At 54.6% G+C, this 16,210-nt stretch overlaps 1 protein-coding gene across 2 annotated transcripts in view; it reads left to right on the forward strand.

Annotated features, from left to right (window-relative positions):
• INPP5A (inositol polyphosphate-5-phosphatase A) overlaps nucleotides 1–16,210 on the forward strand; it is a 181,134-nt gene that overhangs the window by 110,987 nt on the left and 53,937 nt on the right. For both annotated transcript variants that reach the window (XM_068548802.1, XM_068548801.1), the window contains exons 5-6: nucleotides 7,914–7,977; nucleotides 15,743–15,846. In XM_068548802.1, coding sequence (XP_068404903.1) covers nucleotides 7,914–7,977; nucleotides 15,743–15,846 — 168 coding nt within the window. The remainder of the gene's footprint in view (nucleotides 1–7,913; nucleotides 7,978–15,742; nucleotides 15,847–16,210) is intronic.

The raw sequence follows: 16,210 nt of genomic DNA on the forward strand, positions 1-16,210 counted from the left end.
CACTGCCCCGAGCTGTGGGATCCGGGCTCGGTGCCCAGCCCCGCGCACTCAGTGTGCTGGCGGGTCAGGCCCCGTGGCCATGCCCCCTCAAGACCACCCCCAGGACACCTCCTGCCCTTGTCCTGTCCTCTTCCCTGACTGTGCCTGGTCCCCACTGACACCCTGTTCCCATGACCTCCCTGTATCCCCATGGCCACCCACGTGTCCTCACTGACCTCCCCATGTCCCTACTGACCTCCCCATGTCCTTACTGACCCCCCCATGTCCCCACTGACCTCCCCATGTCCCTGCTGACCCCCCCCGTGTCCTTACTGACCTCCCTTGTCCCCGCTGACCTCCCGTGTCCTTACTGACCTCCCCGTGCCCCCGCTGACCCGCCATGTCCCTGCTGACGGCCCCCTGTCCCCTGCCCTTTGCACTGGCTCTTGTCCCTCCTGAGGGGCTCTCCACACACCAACCACCCCATTTACATCTGGGCCCAAACATCTGTTCTGGACTCCGGGCCTGATGTCCCCCTGAGGTGTCTTAGGGCCATTTCAGCCCCAGTTTGTCCAAAGCTGGACGCCTTCCCTCCCGAACCTTCCCCGTCTCAGGCGACGGCAGAGCCCACCTCCAGCTGCCTGGGCAGAACCCCGGCTCCACCTGTTCTGTCAGGACATCCTGGGGATGACGCGCCCCGCTCAGAAGCTGACCGTCCCTCCGAGGCCCCCGTCACCGCCCCGCGCCCCGCGCCGCCCTCAGGATCTCAGGCCAGACTTCGTGCTGCCCGAGCTCGGTCGAGATGGTGTAGACGGTTTGCGGGGTGGGTGGGTTCTCTGGGAGGGCTGTCCTGGGCCCAAGGTCGCGTGCGCAGGTTGGGGTGGGACCAGCGTCCTTGCAGCGCGGGGCCATGGCGATGTGCCCTCCCCGCAGCCCGCCTGCGAGGCCGTCTGGTGACACGCCAGCCCTCTTCACGCGGCGACTGGAAGGGTTAGCAACATGTCAGCCTGGTGGGGTTTTGTCGCGGGCCAGGGGGCGCAGAGTGGCCGTCGCCGCGGTTTGCCCCCCGTCAGGGCAGCAGGGCCTGCACTGGGTACTGGGCAGCCCAACGCGGGACAGCACAGCCCGGCTGTGACAGGGCTCAGCGCCCGGGGCACAGCATGCCAGCCGCCCTGCTGCACGCTTCGTAAAATGCTTTTTAATTCAGCAACGGAATATCATTAACTTCGTAAGTGGATGAATACAGTGGACAACCGATTTGATTAACTTCTGATGCCGCAGTCGGCGGGAGACCAAATGACATTACGCCGTCCCTGGCGCAGGCAGGCTGCCTGGAGTGGGGCTGCAGGGTCAGCGGGGGTCCGGGGGCGTCCTTCCGCGTTTAGCCCACAGGCTGACGTGGAGAGTCAGTCAGTTCCTGTTTGAGGTCGCAGAGCTGCTCGGAGAAGCAGCAACACCTAAACGCAGCGTCCCCGCAGCCGCCTTCTGGTGACGCGGGCTGACACGGCCAGTCGGGCCTCCTCGGCCAGTTAGGCTGCCCGTCCGAGAGTTTATTATACGGAGAAGATCAATGAAGCGCTGCACTGATGGAAGCAAGAGCCTTGTTTCATTTATTATTGTTTATAATCTAATGAATGTTATAGTAACTTTGCTTTGATTTATTACTCAATCTATTAAATTGTTTTAAAACCCGGAGTCTTGGGGCTTACTCTTGTGAAACGGTTGTTCCCCTTATTGGTGAAAGTGCGTTATTTTTCGCAGTCAGGCTCAGCTTCTTGGAGGCACTGGAGGCTGCGTGTTAGGTTGTCCTTTGAAATCTGCGCGTTGGCTCCAGAGCCGCGGACCCGTCTCTCATCGGGGTGCCCTGCGCCTCTGCGACTCTCTTGTCTGACCGGTGGATTCCTGCCATGTGCCAGGCCTTGTGCTGGGGACTCAGAGGTGACCAGACCACCCTCAAGGAGCTCCCTCCACGCCCGGTAAAGAAGGGAATAAGCACACAGCCAGAGTGGGCAGCACCGCAGAAGGACAGGGCTCTGCAGGGCTGCAGTCCGGGAGGGCTGCTCAGAGGAGGCAGCATTTCCATGGAAACCTGCGGCCTCAGGGCTCTATTTCCATGGAAACCTGAGGCCTCAGGCTCTCATGAGAAGAAGCTGGCATAGCAGGTAATGCCTTGATGACGGCAGAACTGGGCCATCTCCAGGCCTGGAAGGGCCAGTGTGGCCAGAGCTTTGTGAGCTGGGTGGGCTTGTCGTGAGGAAGGCTGACTGGAGAGCAGAGGGGCACAGGGCCAGACTTCTGGTGGCCCCGGCAGCAGGTGGGGGAGAGGCGGGGAAGCAGTGGAGGAAGCAGGGGTCCCACCTGGTGGGGGGCAGGGGAGGTTAGAGACACGTTTCTGTGATCGTGGAGTTCACGCGGGGAGTGGACGTTTGGGGCGGACGTGGTGGTGGAGAAGCAGCGGGAGGCGTCCAGAGAGAACAAGGTTTCCAGTGGGAGCAGGAGGGGGACCGACGCCATAATGTCCTGAGTCGGAGAGGCTGGACTCTCGCGGGAAGTCCGTGTGGGGACTGAGTGCCCTGCACCTGAGGCTGGCCTCCGGGGCGGGCGCTGCACGGTGAGCTGGCGGCTGCTGCCACGTGGAGCTGGGGAAAAGACCCCGGGGAGGCCGAGGGTGGTGTCCTGACACCCGAAATGAAGGCCCGTGCAGGAGGACAGGTCGGCGACAGGAGGACAGGTCCCGTGTTGCTGGGAAGCTGAGGGTCCCAGAAAGTCTCCTTCGGATTTGCAGCTGGGCCGTCACGAAGACTTGGCTTAGTGATTTCACCGGGTGGTGAGGACAGAGAAAAGATTGGGAACAGGCAAAACCCTGGACACGGCACCGCAGACAGGATCCAGCGAGCTGTAAACCTGTGCATTGTGATCAAGCCAGGCTGGTGCCAAGAGTGCAAGGCTGGCTTAACATTTTAAAATCTCTTAAAGCAATTCACTGCTTTAACTAACCAGAAACCAGACCTCAACATGGTTAAAGATATATCATGTTTATGGGCAGAAAGACTGAGTATCACAAAGACGTCAGCTGTCCCCAAGTCAATCTGTGTTTGTAGTCCTAACCCCAGCAGGATGTTTTGGGTGTAATTTGGCAGTTGTTCTGGAGTTTTATATGCAAGTATAAAGGTCCAAAAATCACAAAAGCAATTGTGAAGAGAAGCAAAACGGGGCATTTATTTATGCTACTAAATATCAAGACTTATTATAAAGCTAAACTAGGAAAAAGTGCTATTAGAAATAGACCAACGGAACAGAACCGAGAGCCCAGAGAACAGATCCCCAAGCGGATGGAAACGTGGTAAATGAGTCGTCACATACGTAATGGGGAAACCGGCAGTACGGAATTCCATATGGAATGAAGTAACGCTAGATCTCACCTTGCGCCATACCCACGCGTAAGTCCCTGTTATTGTAAAAACCTAAATGGGAAAGAAACAGCCTTACACGTTTTACATGGAATATTGAGACTCACTGTGGGGTCAGACTAGGGAACTGTTTCCAAACAAGACGTAAAGGCGAAACCATAAAGGACTATGTCGGCTAATTTGACTACCTTAAAAATAAAGGCTTTCATTTCATGAAAGATAGCATAAAAAACTGACTAGGTAAGCCACAGAGAGTGGGGGAATTCTTTGTAATGCAAGTAGTAGGCAAGGGAAATAGAAAATAAGCAAAGGATGAGAATAAGGTGTTCACAGGAGAAACCCAAGTTTCCACTCCTCTTAAAAAGAGGTGCTCAGCTGCGCTAGTCTAAGGAAAACGCAAATAAGACAACAGTGATGTGTAATTCCACCCCCGTCGGCTGGCAGAGATCTAGGTGTGCCGGCACCAGGTCCTGGCAAGGGTGTGGGGCAGCAGGCACTGCTGGGCGCTGTGTAGAAACCTGCGTGGAAGATGCCCATCCACTGTGACCCAGAAACCCCAGCCGCATGTCACGTACACACACGCACATTTAATACACACAGGTGTGTATCTCTCCCATGTGCTCAAGGACACCGTGCAATGTTCGTTTCAGTATTGGTTCTAATAGTGAAAACATTGGAAGCAGTCTTCATGTCCAACAGCAAAACTGGATAAATAACTTGCAGTATTATTGTATATTGAATCTTGTAGCATTAAAAATAAGCTGATGTTACATGTTGCAACATCAAACGTTTCTAAAATAGAATTTTGAATGTAAAATAAAACAAGTTCCTTAGCCAAAGCAATCTTGAGGAAAAGAAACGGAGCTGGAGGGATCAGACTCCCTGACTTAAGACTATACTACAAAGCTACAGTCATCGAAACAAGTTCCTGAGGAGGGAGTAGGTACGATGGCGCAGATAAAGTTGGTGAAGGCTCTGAGCCCTTCCAGGGGTGCCTTTGACACTCAGGATGGCAGCCACCTCTGGGGGGACAGTTGTGTTGGGAGTGTCCAGCACAGCGGACACCTTGGAAGTCCCCACACAACCTAAGGCCTTTCTAGAGCAGTGACACCCCGTGTGCACCTGCTTATCGCCCTGCTCCCCCCGTAACCCCCATGCTGAGTTTTGTGCCGATCACTTTATTCCTTTGTTCTGTTTAAACGCACTCTTTTGATTGTGTTTCTGTTATCTTGGCACCATGCCCCGTGAAGTTTCAGGAACTTTCCTCTTTCTCAACATTGCGAAGCCCCTGTGTGGTTTTCCGTGTGATTTGCTTGTTCTCCTTGCTAGTGCTCCACTGTAGGAGTGGATCACGTGTGTCTGTCTGCACATTGTTAGGCATTTGGTTGCTGGGTCTGTTGGTGTTTCTGGCAGTGCCGCCTGCCTTCCCGTGCGTGTGTCCTGACAGCCCCGGCTTCTGAGAGAGAGCTCTGTGTGTGCGTTTATGCACGGCTTCCCTTGGGTGTAAACTAGCTGGGAGGCCGTGGAGCTGTCCGTCTCCCCATGGCTGTGTGCTCAGAGCTTGCGGGCCCCCCGTGTTACGAGGGACTCACAGCCAGCCTGGGTCCACATCACAGCCTCTCGTGTCCTGAACTTTGTTCTCCGAGGGTGGAGATGTTTGCATCTGATCCTGACTGGAATGTCAGTGCTGAGCTGAGCACAGCTGCTTCCCTGACGCCACAGCGCGTGTGCACATGCAGGGCCGTACCTCATTTGGGGGCGCTGTCTGCTCCGCGGGATAGAGCAGGTGACATGTCAGGGGTTCATCATAATCTCCAAACCAAGGGGCCTTTCCAGCCGTGAGTCATTCACGCCCATTGATTCTAACGTAGAGCAGCTCACGTTCTGTGGTTTGCTGCAGACTTGAGGATTGGTTATCAGCAGTGTCTTAGGAAGCTTTTATCCTCTTCTCAGATGCATTTATTTTATTTTTTTAGAAAATGACATGTTGAAAATGCTGTATCTGTAGAAACAACGTAGTGCAGTGCCTTCCTGGAGGAGCTGTGTTGCACTTAAAGGCAGTTGGCCCTCCTGATGGGCAGATTCCCCGGCCCTGGGCTGTGTGTGGCCCCCTGGCACGCCCTCTCCTGTCCTAGAATGCGGCAGCTGGCTTCTCGGGGAGCCCCTGCCTGGGGGACGGCGGGGGGTGTTCCCTGGGACTTCGAGGAGGGCAGCTCCCTTTTGCAGGCGCCCTGGGAGCTGAGACCCGGCCTTCCTGCCCCCACGGTGCCCTCAGAGGCACAGTTAGCACCCTGGGGTCGTGTGCGAGAAGCACGTGTATGGTTTCCTCTTTCATTGTATCTGGAGAAGAAAATTTCGCTCCTGTGCCCCTTCCTGCTCAGGTGATTTGACTTGAGGGTTCGGAACTGTCTGAAAGCCAACTGGACGCGGGGGCCGAGGGCTAACCTGTACCTGGGCCACTAACGTCGGCGCAGAAATGATTGGTTAATGAATATCTGATCTGTTTGCAAATAAAAGGTGGAGGGGTGTTTCCAAGGAGTAGCTTTTGCCGGTGAGTCCCCGGGCCGCGGCGGGTGGGCGGCGGCTCCGTCCGTGGTGCCTTCCGCAGATCCACGCTTCGCCAACGTCTGCGGATGCGTGGCTTCCTGACCAGCATGGGGGCCGTCTGCCTGCGGCCCTGTCCCGTGCCCTGGCTCTGTGTATCTGCAGAGCGGCCTGCGGCTTTCAGAGCTCAGCTCCCGCAGGCAAACGAGCGCCCAGGCGTGGCCTGTGGTCCCGTTAGCCGTTAGCTGACCCGCTACAGGCAGGGGACTGGCTTCGCAGCCCTGCAGACCCTCGAGGATCCGGTGGAGCCGGGCAGCTGGGACCAGGAGCCACACGGGCCGCATCCGGCCCGCACCCGGCACCCCTTCAGAGCCCTGTCGCGAGAACTCTGGCCTTGGGTCCCCGTAGCCGCGGGGCGAGGCCGCCCCTGAGGCCATCCTGCTGCCAGAGGTCAGGGCGCCCGCCCTGTGTCTGCTGCTCCGGGGACACAGTAGCGGCTGGACTGCATTTCGCTAATGGAGAATTAATGAGCACTCTTGACAGTCAGGTTTATAAATATGTAAAGAGTATTTTAATTGTTTCTAGCAAAACAGGCAAGGAGTCAATACTCTGAGACGTGACGAACACACTGCTGACAGGTGCGGGGTCAGAGGACCCGCGAGCCGGCGTCCGTCGGCAGGCTGCTTCCTGCCCCCTGTCCTCACAGCCTGTGACAAATGGGCCCTGAACTGTATCGATGGAGTCGGTCAGACGTTGAAAAAGTTGAGTTGAACTTTGACTTGAAATATTCATTAGAGCTAATTATGGATTTTCTGACTCTATGAGTTACAGCTCTGTACCTGCATTGGCAATTTATTTTCCATTTATTTATTGTAAACTTCTTAATATTACGTTAGCTTTATCACATCCAATGAGGCAATAGTTCAAATCTTTGCAGTTGCGTTATTTACTTACGCTTTTTCTGAGCGCCTTCTTTACCCAAGCAAACGGGAAGATATCCGTTCGCTCATGGGTGTGGTCCTGCAGCTTTCCAGGGCCCAGTGCTGCCCACGTCCCTCTTCTTGGAGGGGCCTTGACTGTCCGCGGTCAGAACAGAGAGCGGAGGCTGGTCCTCGGGTGTGTGCGCCAAGGTGCCCAGCTCCTCTCGGAGAGGATTCGGGGCAGAGACCTGATGGGTGAGTCAGGCAAGCAGCACGTGCGCTCCGTTTATTTTGTGCCTGCGCCGTGGGGAGCCTGTCGGCACTGACCGCGTGCCTGAGTCCCCGTCACACGCATGGATACACACGAAAAAGATGTGTAACTACACACGCACATACACACGCAGTTAAGTCTGAATCCCAGGTAAACAAGTGACTTTTGGCGCCAGATGCCCCATCCCCACCCCAGCCCGGTCGCTGCACTGTGGCCTTTCCCTGAGGGGGGCGAGCAGGACCGGCCTCATCGCCCAGAACAGCTCCTGGCGCCCGGCGGGCGCTCCGTGGCTGCTTGCGCTGTTGATCGTGGATGGGCTGGGCCGGTGGATCCGGAGGCTCTGAGGTTGCAGCTCAGTCCTGAAGGACGAGCCGGTGAGCGGGGAGGGATTGGACCGGGCAGCGGGCGGCTGGCCTGCCGAGGGGCAGGGGCCGCCGCGGCGAGGCTGTGCTGCCCGGAACGGAGCCGTGTCCTGCACTCAGGAGCCATCCACTCTGCCCCGACCCTCGCCCGCTGGACCGCTGGACCCTGCAGCAGACGGGAGGCGGGGGGGTGGGGTGGCGGGTGCGTCCACAGGGGAGGTGCCCCCTCGGGGTTGGCTAGCGGCCGGCGCTCCTGGCGTCCTGGGTCGGGAAGTGTCTGCGGCTGACTGTTGAGTTTGGGGGCTGTGATTGGGCTGCAGTGAGCTGAGCTCTTTTTCTCACCCACAGAGCTTCTTAGTCACCGCTCAGGACTGCTTTAGAAACGCTCCCGTGCTGGCCTCACTCCATTTCTCTGTTTGCTCTACAGGCACTAGGAAGCTTTTACTTTCTTCACGAATCCTTAAAAAACATCTCCCAGTTTGACTTTAAAGGTAAGACTCCATGCGTGCTCTGCTGTCTTCTGGGATTCTCCGTCTTGGTGGACCCCCGACCCCCTGCCCGCTAGTCTGGCTTCTCCTGGTCCCTCCCACCCAGTGTTCCTGCGAGAGCACCGCATGGGCTGGGTTTGATCGAGGGGTTTGCGCAGTCACTAAGCAGGGAATCGTGAGGACACCTGCTTTCCGGCTTCTCTGAGGCCGAGGTGGCCGGCCTGTGCTGGGCGGCTTCCCCCTCCCCGTCCCGCCCCGCCCCGCCTGCGGCCGTCCCAGCCCGTTGCCGCATCTCTGCCACCCCTCACGGCTCTGCCGGGTGACTCTAGCTTTCCTATAATACAGTTAAGAGGAGAGGGGAGAGTTTTGTATCTGCGTTCCTGTCGAACGTGAGAAAGTAAAAAAAATGAAAAACACAACCGGAGGATAGCATATTTCAGAAAAAAATGGGCGAGAGCATATGTTTGTGGCAGAGCAGAAAACGTAGCCCTGTGTTTAATGGGTCAACACGGTGTGTCTGTGCTGAGAAGAGTCACCCAAGGTGCTCATGACACGCGGGCGTGTGAGTCTGTCCCCGGATCTGAGGAGCTGCCGTCCCCGCGCCATTCGGTGTGCGTTTCTCATCCACGCAGGGTTGTCTCTTCATGTTACACGTAAAGCCGTCTGAGCTCCACTTGGGCTGTTGAGCCAGATCACATTAATCTGAGATGCCTCCCCAGGTGTGATAACTGTGGGAGCGGCTGATGATGTCGGTTTGTTCAGATTCATGATCACCACTCTCTCGGGAAGCGGATCACACTCACCAAGTTGGGAAGCAGTGATTCCATCAGCGTTGAGAGCAGGGTCCCAGCCAGCAGGTGATCGTTCCCCGGCCCCGTAGCCTGAGCTTCCTCTGCGCTTGAGACGCAGCGTCTGCCTTTCCTGCCGAGGAGCTTGGAGCGGCCCAGCAGACCTGGCGGGAGCCGGGGCTGGGGCCGCTCTTCCCACGACCCTAGCAGACGCTGGACGTCGAGTGTCCTGTCCTCGGGCGGCAGGGCTGTGAGCAGAGGGGCCGTGCAGACACAGCGGCTCCAGACGAAGCTGAAACAGAACAGGTTGCGCTTCTAGTAAACCTGCACCTCAAGCTCCACAGGTGCCACGTCTGTTGAACTTTTCCTTTTTCCAAGAAACCACTTGCAGACATATTTTATTACTAAATCAAACTCGTCCTAAAGTACCTGGCTAGCCCACAGTTTATTTACAGCTGTACCTTCGATGTACATTTGACTCTAGCAAAACCTCCACGTTGTCAGTGACAAGAACCATGATAAAACGGGCAGCGGCCGTGCCCTGAGCAGGCGAACCTGGCGGGAGGCTGTGTCGAGTCTGAAAACACCACTGGGCGCGGCGTGGCAGGTGTTGCTGACGACCGATCCACAGCGCGGGCGAGGCCGGGGTCTCGGGCAGGCGTGGGCCGCCGGCCCCTGCTCCGCAGCCCCGGCTCTTTGAGGCTCGCACTTCTGCCTGGAATTGAACTACAGCAAAAGCAATCCAGGTTTGTGAAGTTTGAATCAACTTTTGAAAAGAAACAGCCGGAATTTTAACAAATATGTTCCTACTTAGAAACTTGAGATGAAAAGGGATGAAAGGGACTCCAGTTTCTGGTCCAGCACGTGATGAGCTTGGAAGCTGTCACTCAATCCTCACGAGAGACAATCCAAACAAGCTGAAAATAGATGATTCTTCTTAGGTCCCTCAGAGGAACAAAGTCACAGGGCAAACTGCTGCCCCCCAAACCAGGGAGACAGACAGACGGGCCCAGAGAGTCCGAGCCCACTGAGCAGAGAGCACCGCACGGTCGGGACACTAAGAGAGGCCGAGCGCGGGCAGCTGGCGGGGGAAGCGTACCCAGGCTCAGGGCCTACGCTGTCGCGGGCTTTACCTCCTGGAAGCTAACCGGGTTCTCACGCCGAAGATCAAAGAAAAATCCCCATTTCTGGCAGGGGAGGGGAAAGGAGCCATTGTGAAATATGCCCAGACAACTCTGTTCTTCTTAAAGGCCTGCCCTCAGGGAAACCCCGAGCCTAGCTCACTGGGGTCTGATCAGGGCCTAACCAATGGGGGAGGAAGATAGACGACTGCAGCCTCCTCTAGCCTTCCTGTGCAACCTGAGAAAACAAGAAGAAGAGCAAATTAAATCCAAAATAAGCAGAAGAAAAGAAATAATAAAATTGGAGCATACATCAATGAAATTGAAAACAGACACTCAGTAGAGAAAATTAATGAAACCAAAAGCTGGTTCTTTGAAAAGATGAAAAACTTGGTAAACCTTTAGCCAGGCTAACCAAGAAAAAAAGAAGACACAAATTACTAGTATTAGAAATGAGAAAGGGGTCATCAGTACTGATCCTATGGACATTAAAAGGATGATAAGGGTATATTGTGAACAAGTCTATGCCTATAGATTTGATAACTTAGATGACCCACTTCTTTGAAAGATACGATCCACCAAAACTCATTCAAGGAGGACTAGATAGTATGCATGGGCCTTTGTCTATTAAAAGGAATTCAGTCAATAATTAATAACCTTCTAAAAGCATCAGGCCCAGATGGTTTCCCTGGTGAATTCCACCAAACATTTAAGGAAGAAATTATACCAATTCTCTACAATCTCGCCCAGAAAATAAAGGCAGAGGGAAGACTTCCTAATTCATTCTATGAGGCCAGCAATACCCTAATAACAAAACTAGATAAAGGTATTACAAAAAGGAGAACTGTAGGCCAGTATCTCTCATGAACAGAAAACGCAAATTCCTCAATATAACATTAGCAACTCAAAACTAACAATGTATAAGAAAAATTATACACTATGACCAATTCAGATTTATCCCAGGTATGCAAGCCCGATTCAACATCCAAAAAATCAATTAATGTAATCCATCACATCAATAGGCTAAAGAAGAAAATCACATGATTATATCAATAGATGTAGAAAACGCATTTGATAAAATGCAACACCCATTTATAATAAAAACTCTCAGCAAACTAGGAATAGAGGAGATCTTCCTCAACTCAATAAAGAACGTCTACAGAGATTCTACACTAACATCAAAATTAATGGTGAGAAACTAGATACTTTTACCCTAAGGTCAGTAACAAGGAGGAGATGTCCACTCTCACCATTTCTCTTCAACATCATACTGGAAATCTTGGCTAATACAATAAGATGAAAAAAAAAAGGATATTAAAGGCTTATTGATGGGAAGGGGCTGTCTTAGTTCTTAGGTGACATGTTTACATAGAAAATCCCAAGGAACCAACAACAACAACAGTAACAACAAAAACTGGTACCAATAAGCAAGGTTGCAGGATACGAGGTTAATAAGCATAAGTCAGTGGCTTTTCTCGATACCAGCATTGAACAGGTAGAATTTGAAATTAAAAACACAATATCATTTACCTTAGCACACATACAAGAAGAAGTACTTAGGAATAAATCTGACAAAATATGTATAATATCTACATGAGGAAAACTACAGAATCTGATTGAAGGAATCAAAAAAGACCCAAATAAGTGGAGAGATAGTTCATGTTCATGGATAGGAAGACTCAGTATTGTCAAGTTCTTCCCAACTTGATCCATAGATTCAACACAAGCTCATTCAAAATCCCAGCAAGTTATTTTGTGGATATTGACAAACTGATTCTAAAGTTTATATGGAGAGGCAAAAGACCCAGAATAGCCAACACAATATTGAAGAAGAAGAACAAAGTCGGAGGACTGACACTACTCAACTTCAAGACTTTCTATAAAGTTACAGTAATCAAGACAGTGTGGTGCTGGTAAAAGAAGAGACAGATCAATGGAACAGAAGAGAGAGCCCAGAAATGGACCCACACAAATACAGTCAACTGATCTTTGACACATGAGCAAAGGTAACAAAACAGAGCAAAGATACTCTTCTCAACAAATGGTGCTGGAACCTGCTGGACATCCACACACAAAAAAAGGAATCTAGTCACAGACCTTACACCTTCACAAAAACTTAAAATGGATCATAGACCTAAATGTAAAATGTGAAACTATAAAACTCCTAGACGATAACATAGGAGAAAATGTAGGTGAACCTTGGGTTCAGTGATGACTTTTTAGATGCAACACCAAAAGCGTGATCCATGAAAGAAATAATTTTAAGTTGGACTTTAACTAAAGTGAAAAACTTACATTCTGCAAAAGACACTGTTAAGAGAATGAGAAGACAAGCCAGAGATGGGAGAAAATATTGCAAAAGACACATGTGATAAAGGACTGTTATCCAACATATACAAAGAGCTCTTAAGACTCAACAATAAGAAAGCAACCCAATTTAAAAGTGAGCGAAAGATTTAAACAGACATCTCACCCAGGAAGATATACAAATAGCAAACATATGATGAAAAGATATTCAACATCATATGTCACCAGGGAAATGCAAATTAAAACAATTAAAACCACTACACACCTATGAGAATGGCTAAAATGTGAAAACTTGACAACGCTGTGCTAGCAAGGATGTGGAGCAACAGGAACTCTCACTCATTGCTGGTGGGAATGCAGAATGGTCCAGCCACTTTGGAAGACAGGTTGGCAATTTCTTGCAAAGCTAGACATACTCTTACACATCCCTTGGCATTTACCCAAATGAGTTGAAAACTAGTGTCCGCACAAAAACCTTTACAACTTTATTCGTAATTAGCAAAAACTGGAAGTAACCAGAATCTGTCCTTCATAGATGAACAAATAAACAAGCTGTGGTTCAGAGACAATGGAATATTATTCCGCAGTAAAACAGAATGAGCTATCAAGATACAAAAACTCATGGAGGAACCTTTTAGGAGGAACCTAAAATGTGTGTTCCTGACGAAAGGCAGCCCACTGGAGGAGGCCGCCTGCAGTATGTGGCCAGCGACTGAGGAAACGAGGGAGACAGTAAAAGCATGGCTGGTTGACAGGCGCTGGGGGAGGGAGGGATGGACAGGGGGAGCACGGCGGGTTAGGGCTGTGAAAGTGCTCTGCGTGCCACTGCAGCGGTGGATACATGACGTCGTGCGTTTGTCAGGACCCCTAGCGCGTGCGAGCCCGCCAACACGAGATGTTGGGAAGCTGTTCGGGGGGGAGGGTGGGAGCTCTCCACTTGCAGCTCAGTTTTTGTAATCCCCAAACTGCTCTAAAAATACAGTCGCATTTTTAAGAAGGAGGCCTCCTCCCCCCCACCCCTCCCCAGTCTCCTTCTCTTTCCTCAAGGGAACTGGGGTTTCATCTCAGCAGAACTGCCTGCTGCTGCAGCCCCTGCCCTGTCCTCACTTCCAAGAGCCTGCAGGTGGCTGCCCATGCCTCAGGGCTGGTCCTGCACCTGTGCCCGCCTGGCTCACCGAGGGCTGGTGCGTCTGCCCTGTGGACATCCATCCGTCCTGAGGATGTCCGTTTGGGGGGGCGTCCACCCCTCTGCAGCTCATGAACCGATGCCCCCAGTGGGCTGTTTTGGTGATTCAGCCTTTGCTACGAGGATCCCCATCCTGAACAGACCTTTAGAAAGAACTTTCTTTATTCTCAGGTCCAGGAGATACTCGGGCCGTGGCGGTTAGCAAAGGGGCGTAGGAAGGAGGGATAAGTAACCCCCTGCAGGGCGCCCGGACGGTGGGCCCGCATGGCCCCAGCAGCAGCTCGGCGCCTCCCAGGGACGAGCCCGGATGTCGGGAGGAGGGGCGTCCCTAGGACCCAGCAGAGGCCGGCCGCTGCCAGGGGCTGGACCTCCGCCCGGCCCTCACCCTCCGCAGAGGCCTCGCGGGGGCCCAGGGCCACCCCTGCTCCTCCATCAGGCTCAGCGCCGCCCTGCTCCGGGGCTCCCCTGCCCGCCCCCCAGGTGACACCCTCCCGTCCTCCACACTCGGCCGCCGTGCTCCCGGGTCTGAGCGGCCTCCCTCCTCCTTCCCACTGCCTCAGGCTCGTCAGCAAGACCCGGCTCTGGCCTCCGGGCGGCCGCACTCGGGGCGTATCCACGTCCCGTGTCCTAATCCACGTCCGTCTCCCCGCCTCACGCCCAGGCCCACTCTCCGGGTCGTGTCTGCGTCCCATGTCCGCGTCCTCAGCTTCTGGCCGGGCCCCGCGGCACTCAGTGGACGTCCTGGTGCCCACTGGTGCAGGGAGGGCCCAGGAGGGGAGTTTGAGGCCCGGGCGGGGTGGAGGGAGGGGCGAGGCGAGTGGGTCCACACCGCAGGCTGCAGCCGCCTGAGAGCCTGGCGCCCCGGGCGGTCTGTGCGGGACAGGCCTGCCGTCAGCAGGAGTGGTCAGCTGCCCCGCTCCGGGGCCGGGGTGGCCCGTCCGCCTCGTGAAGGGGAGCTGGACGCGACGTGCCGGCGACGGCAGGTGTGCCTCGCAGACAGCGCTCCCCCCAGCCCCCCGCCCCCCGCCACCCTGATGCCGGCTGTGCGGGGTGAGGTTTGATAAACGCTGTCCTTCCACGGAGATGGATGGGTGGTTACAGTAAGTGCCTCCTGTGATTAACACACTTCTGCGTCTTTTCCCACCGCAGGTGGGTGTTGCGAGTGGGTCGTGGCTTCGTGCCTTGTTTGTTTACACCGGCCTGTGCCCACCTTCCCAGGCACCAGCCTCCTGGCTCGTGGGTTCGCCTGCATTTCCCCCGATGGGCAACCCCGGGGGTGGGAGGGTAGCCTCAGAGCCAGCTGCCCCTGTCGTCTGAGGCTCGTCTCCGTGGTTTGGGAGCCAGGTCAGAGGGGCAGTGGGTACAGCGCAGCTCCGCCCTGGGGGCGGGGTCCACGCCACGTGCTGTCAGTGGGCCCGTGGGGGCAGGCGGCCCAGAGACTGCAGGCGGGGCTGCCCGTGGGACGCGGAGCAGGGCCTCCACAGACACTCTGACGGGACGGCTCGTCCTTCGTCCCAAACACCAGGGATCTCCACACACCCCAGGACCCTCACCCCAGTGTCCTGGCCCGGGAGCAGGGGACAGGTGATGCTCTGGCAGCCGGTGGGGGCAGTCTGGCGACCGCCTGGGCTGGGGTCTCCCCGTGGCGGTCTCGGCAGGCCCCCCCGCTGCCTGGGCTCTCTGCCGGCATCTCGTGGTGAGGCTGACAGCCTTCCCACCCACCAGACAAGTAAGAGTTTGAGGAATAGACACATTTGTGCATTAAACCCCACGGTGGTCTCTGAAAAGGAACGATCCCAGGTCTGGGTGTAAAAGGACCAGACCAGGCCCTGTGTGCGGGGCGTCAGCCATATGCGGGGAGAGCCCGCGGGACACTGGACGGGGTGGGTGGCCAGGGAGCGCTGGCCCAGAGTGCCCGGCCATCTTTCCTTTCCCCCGTCTCATGTAAGGACTTCGCTTCCCTGGTTATGAGTGATGTTGGCTGGATGCAAGGAGGAAATCGATGTTATTAAATAAATTCATCTTAAGTGTGAGTGGACGGTAGCTCCACGGCCCTTTTAAATACCGTCGCGGTTTGCTCAGAGGATGCCAATTAGCCCCTGTAAATCTGCAGGCTGGGAGCTCGGAGGGGGTAGTGAAGCCCAGTGTCAGATTCCAGGTCCAGGGATGGGGATGCATGAGCCACGGCGTCCCCGGGAGCAGCTGCCCTGCCTGGGGTCGTGGCCCTCGTCGGGTCTGCCTCCTGGGGCCTCCCTCGCCTCTACAGCACTGCCCGGCTGGGACGCGGGACCCCACGTGGCCCTGAGCTGGGGGGAGGGGGCGAAGAGCTGAAGTTACCCCCGGGTTCTTCTTCTGCTCTTTCCTAGCCAAGAAGTATAAAAAAGTCACTGGTAAGGAGATCTACTCAGACACGCTGGAGAGCACGCCCATGCTGGAAAAGGAGAAGTTCCCGCAGGACTACTTCCCCGAGGTACGTCGGGGCCCCGCCGGCCACACTCGTACTAGTGCGTTTACTTTCAGGTGGACTTTAGGACGTGAAATCTTCATACTTCACAGTGGGGATCCCCGGCTGCCGTCATGCTCCAGTATTCTGTCCTTCTGGGAGGTTCTAAAACCCACGTGGGTTCATCTGGGTGGTGTTAGATGAGGGCTGGGAGAGTCCGTGGTGTTTATCGTTATGTCGGCAGGTAAATTTTCCAGTCATCATCGTTTCCAGGCAAAGGAGCCTTCCCCCAGAGAGGTAGAAACACAATAATCTGTTCATTTGGGGCCTGGGGTGTGCCAGGGGCCTCCCAGCAAACCTCAGTGTGAGCAGGTCGATCTGGCCAGTGATG

The sequence above is a fragment of the Eschrichtius robustus genome, chromosome 7 (assembly GCF_028021215.1).
Source record: "Eschrichtius robustus isolate mEscRob2 chromosome 7, mEscRob2.pri, whole genome shotgun sequence".
NCBI lineage: Eukaryota > Metazoa > Chordata > Mammalia > Artiodactyla > Eschrichtiidae > Eschrichtius > Eschrichtius robustus.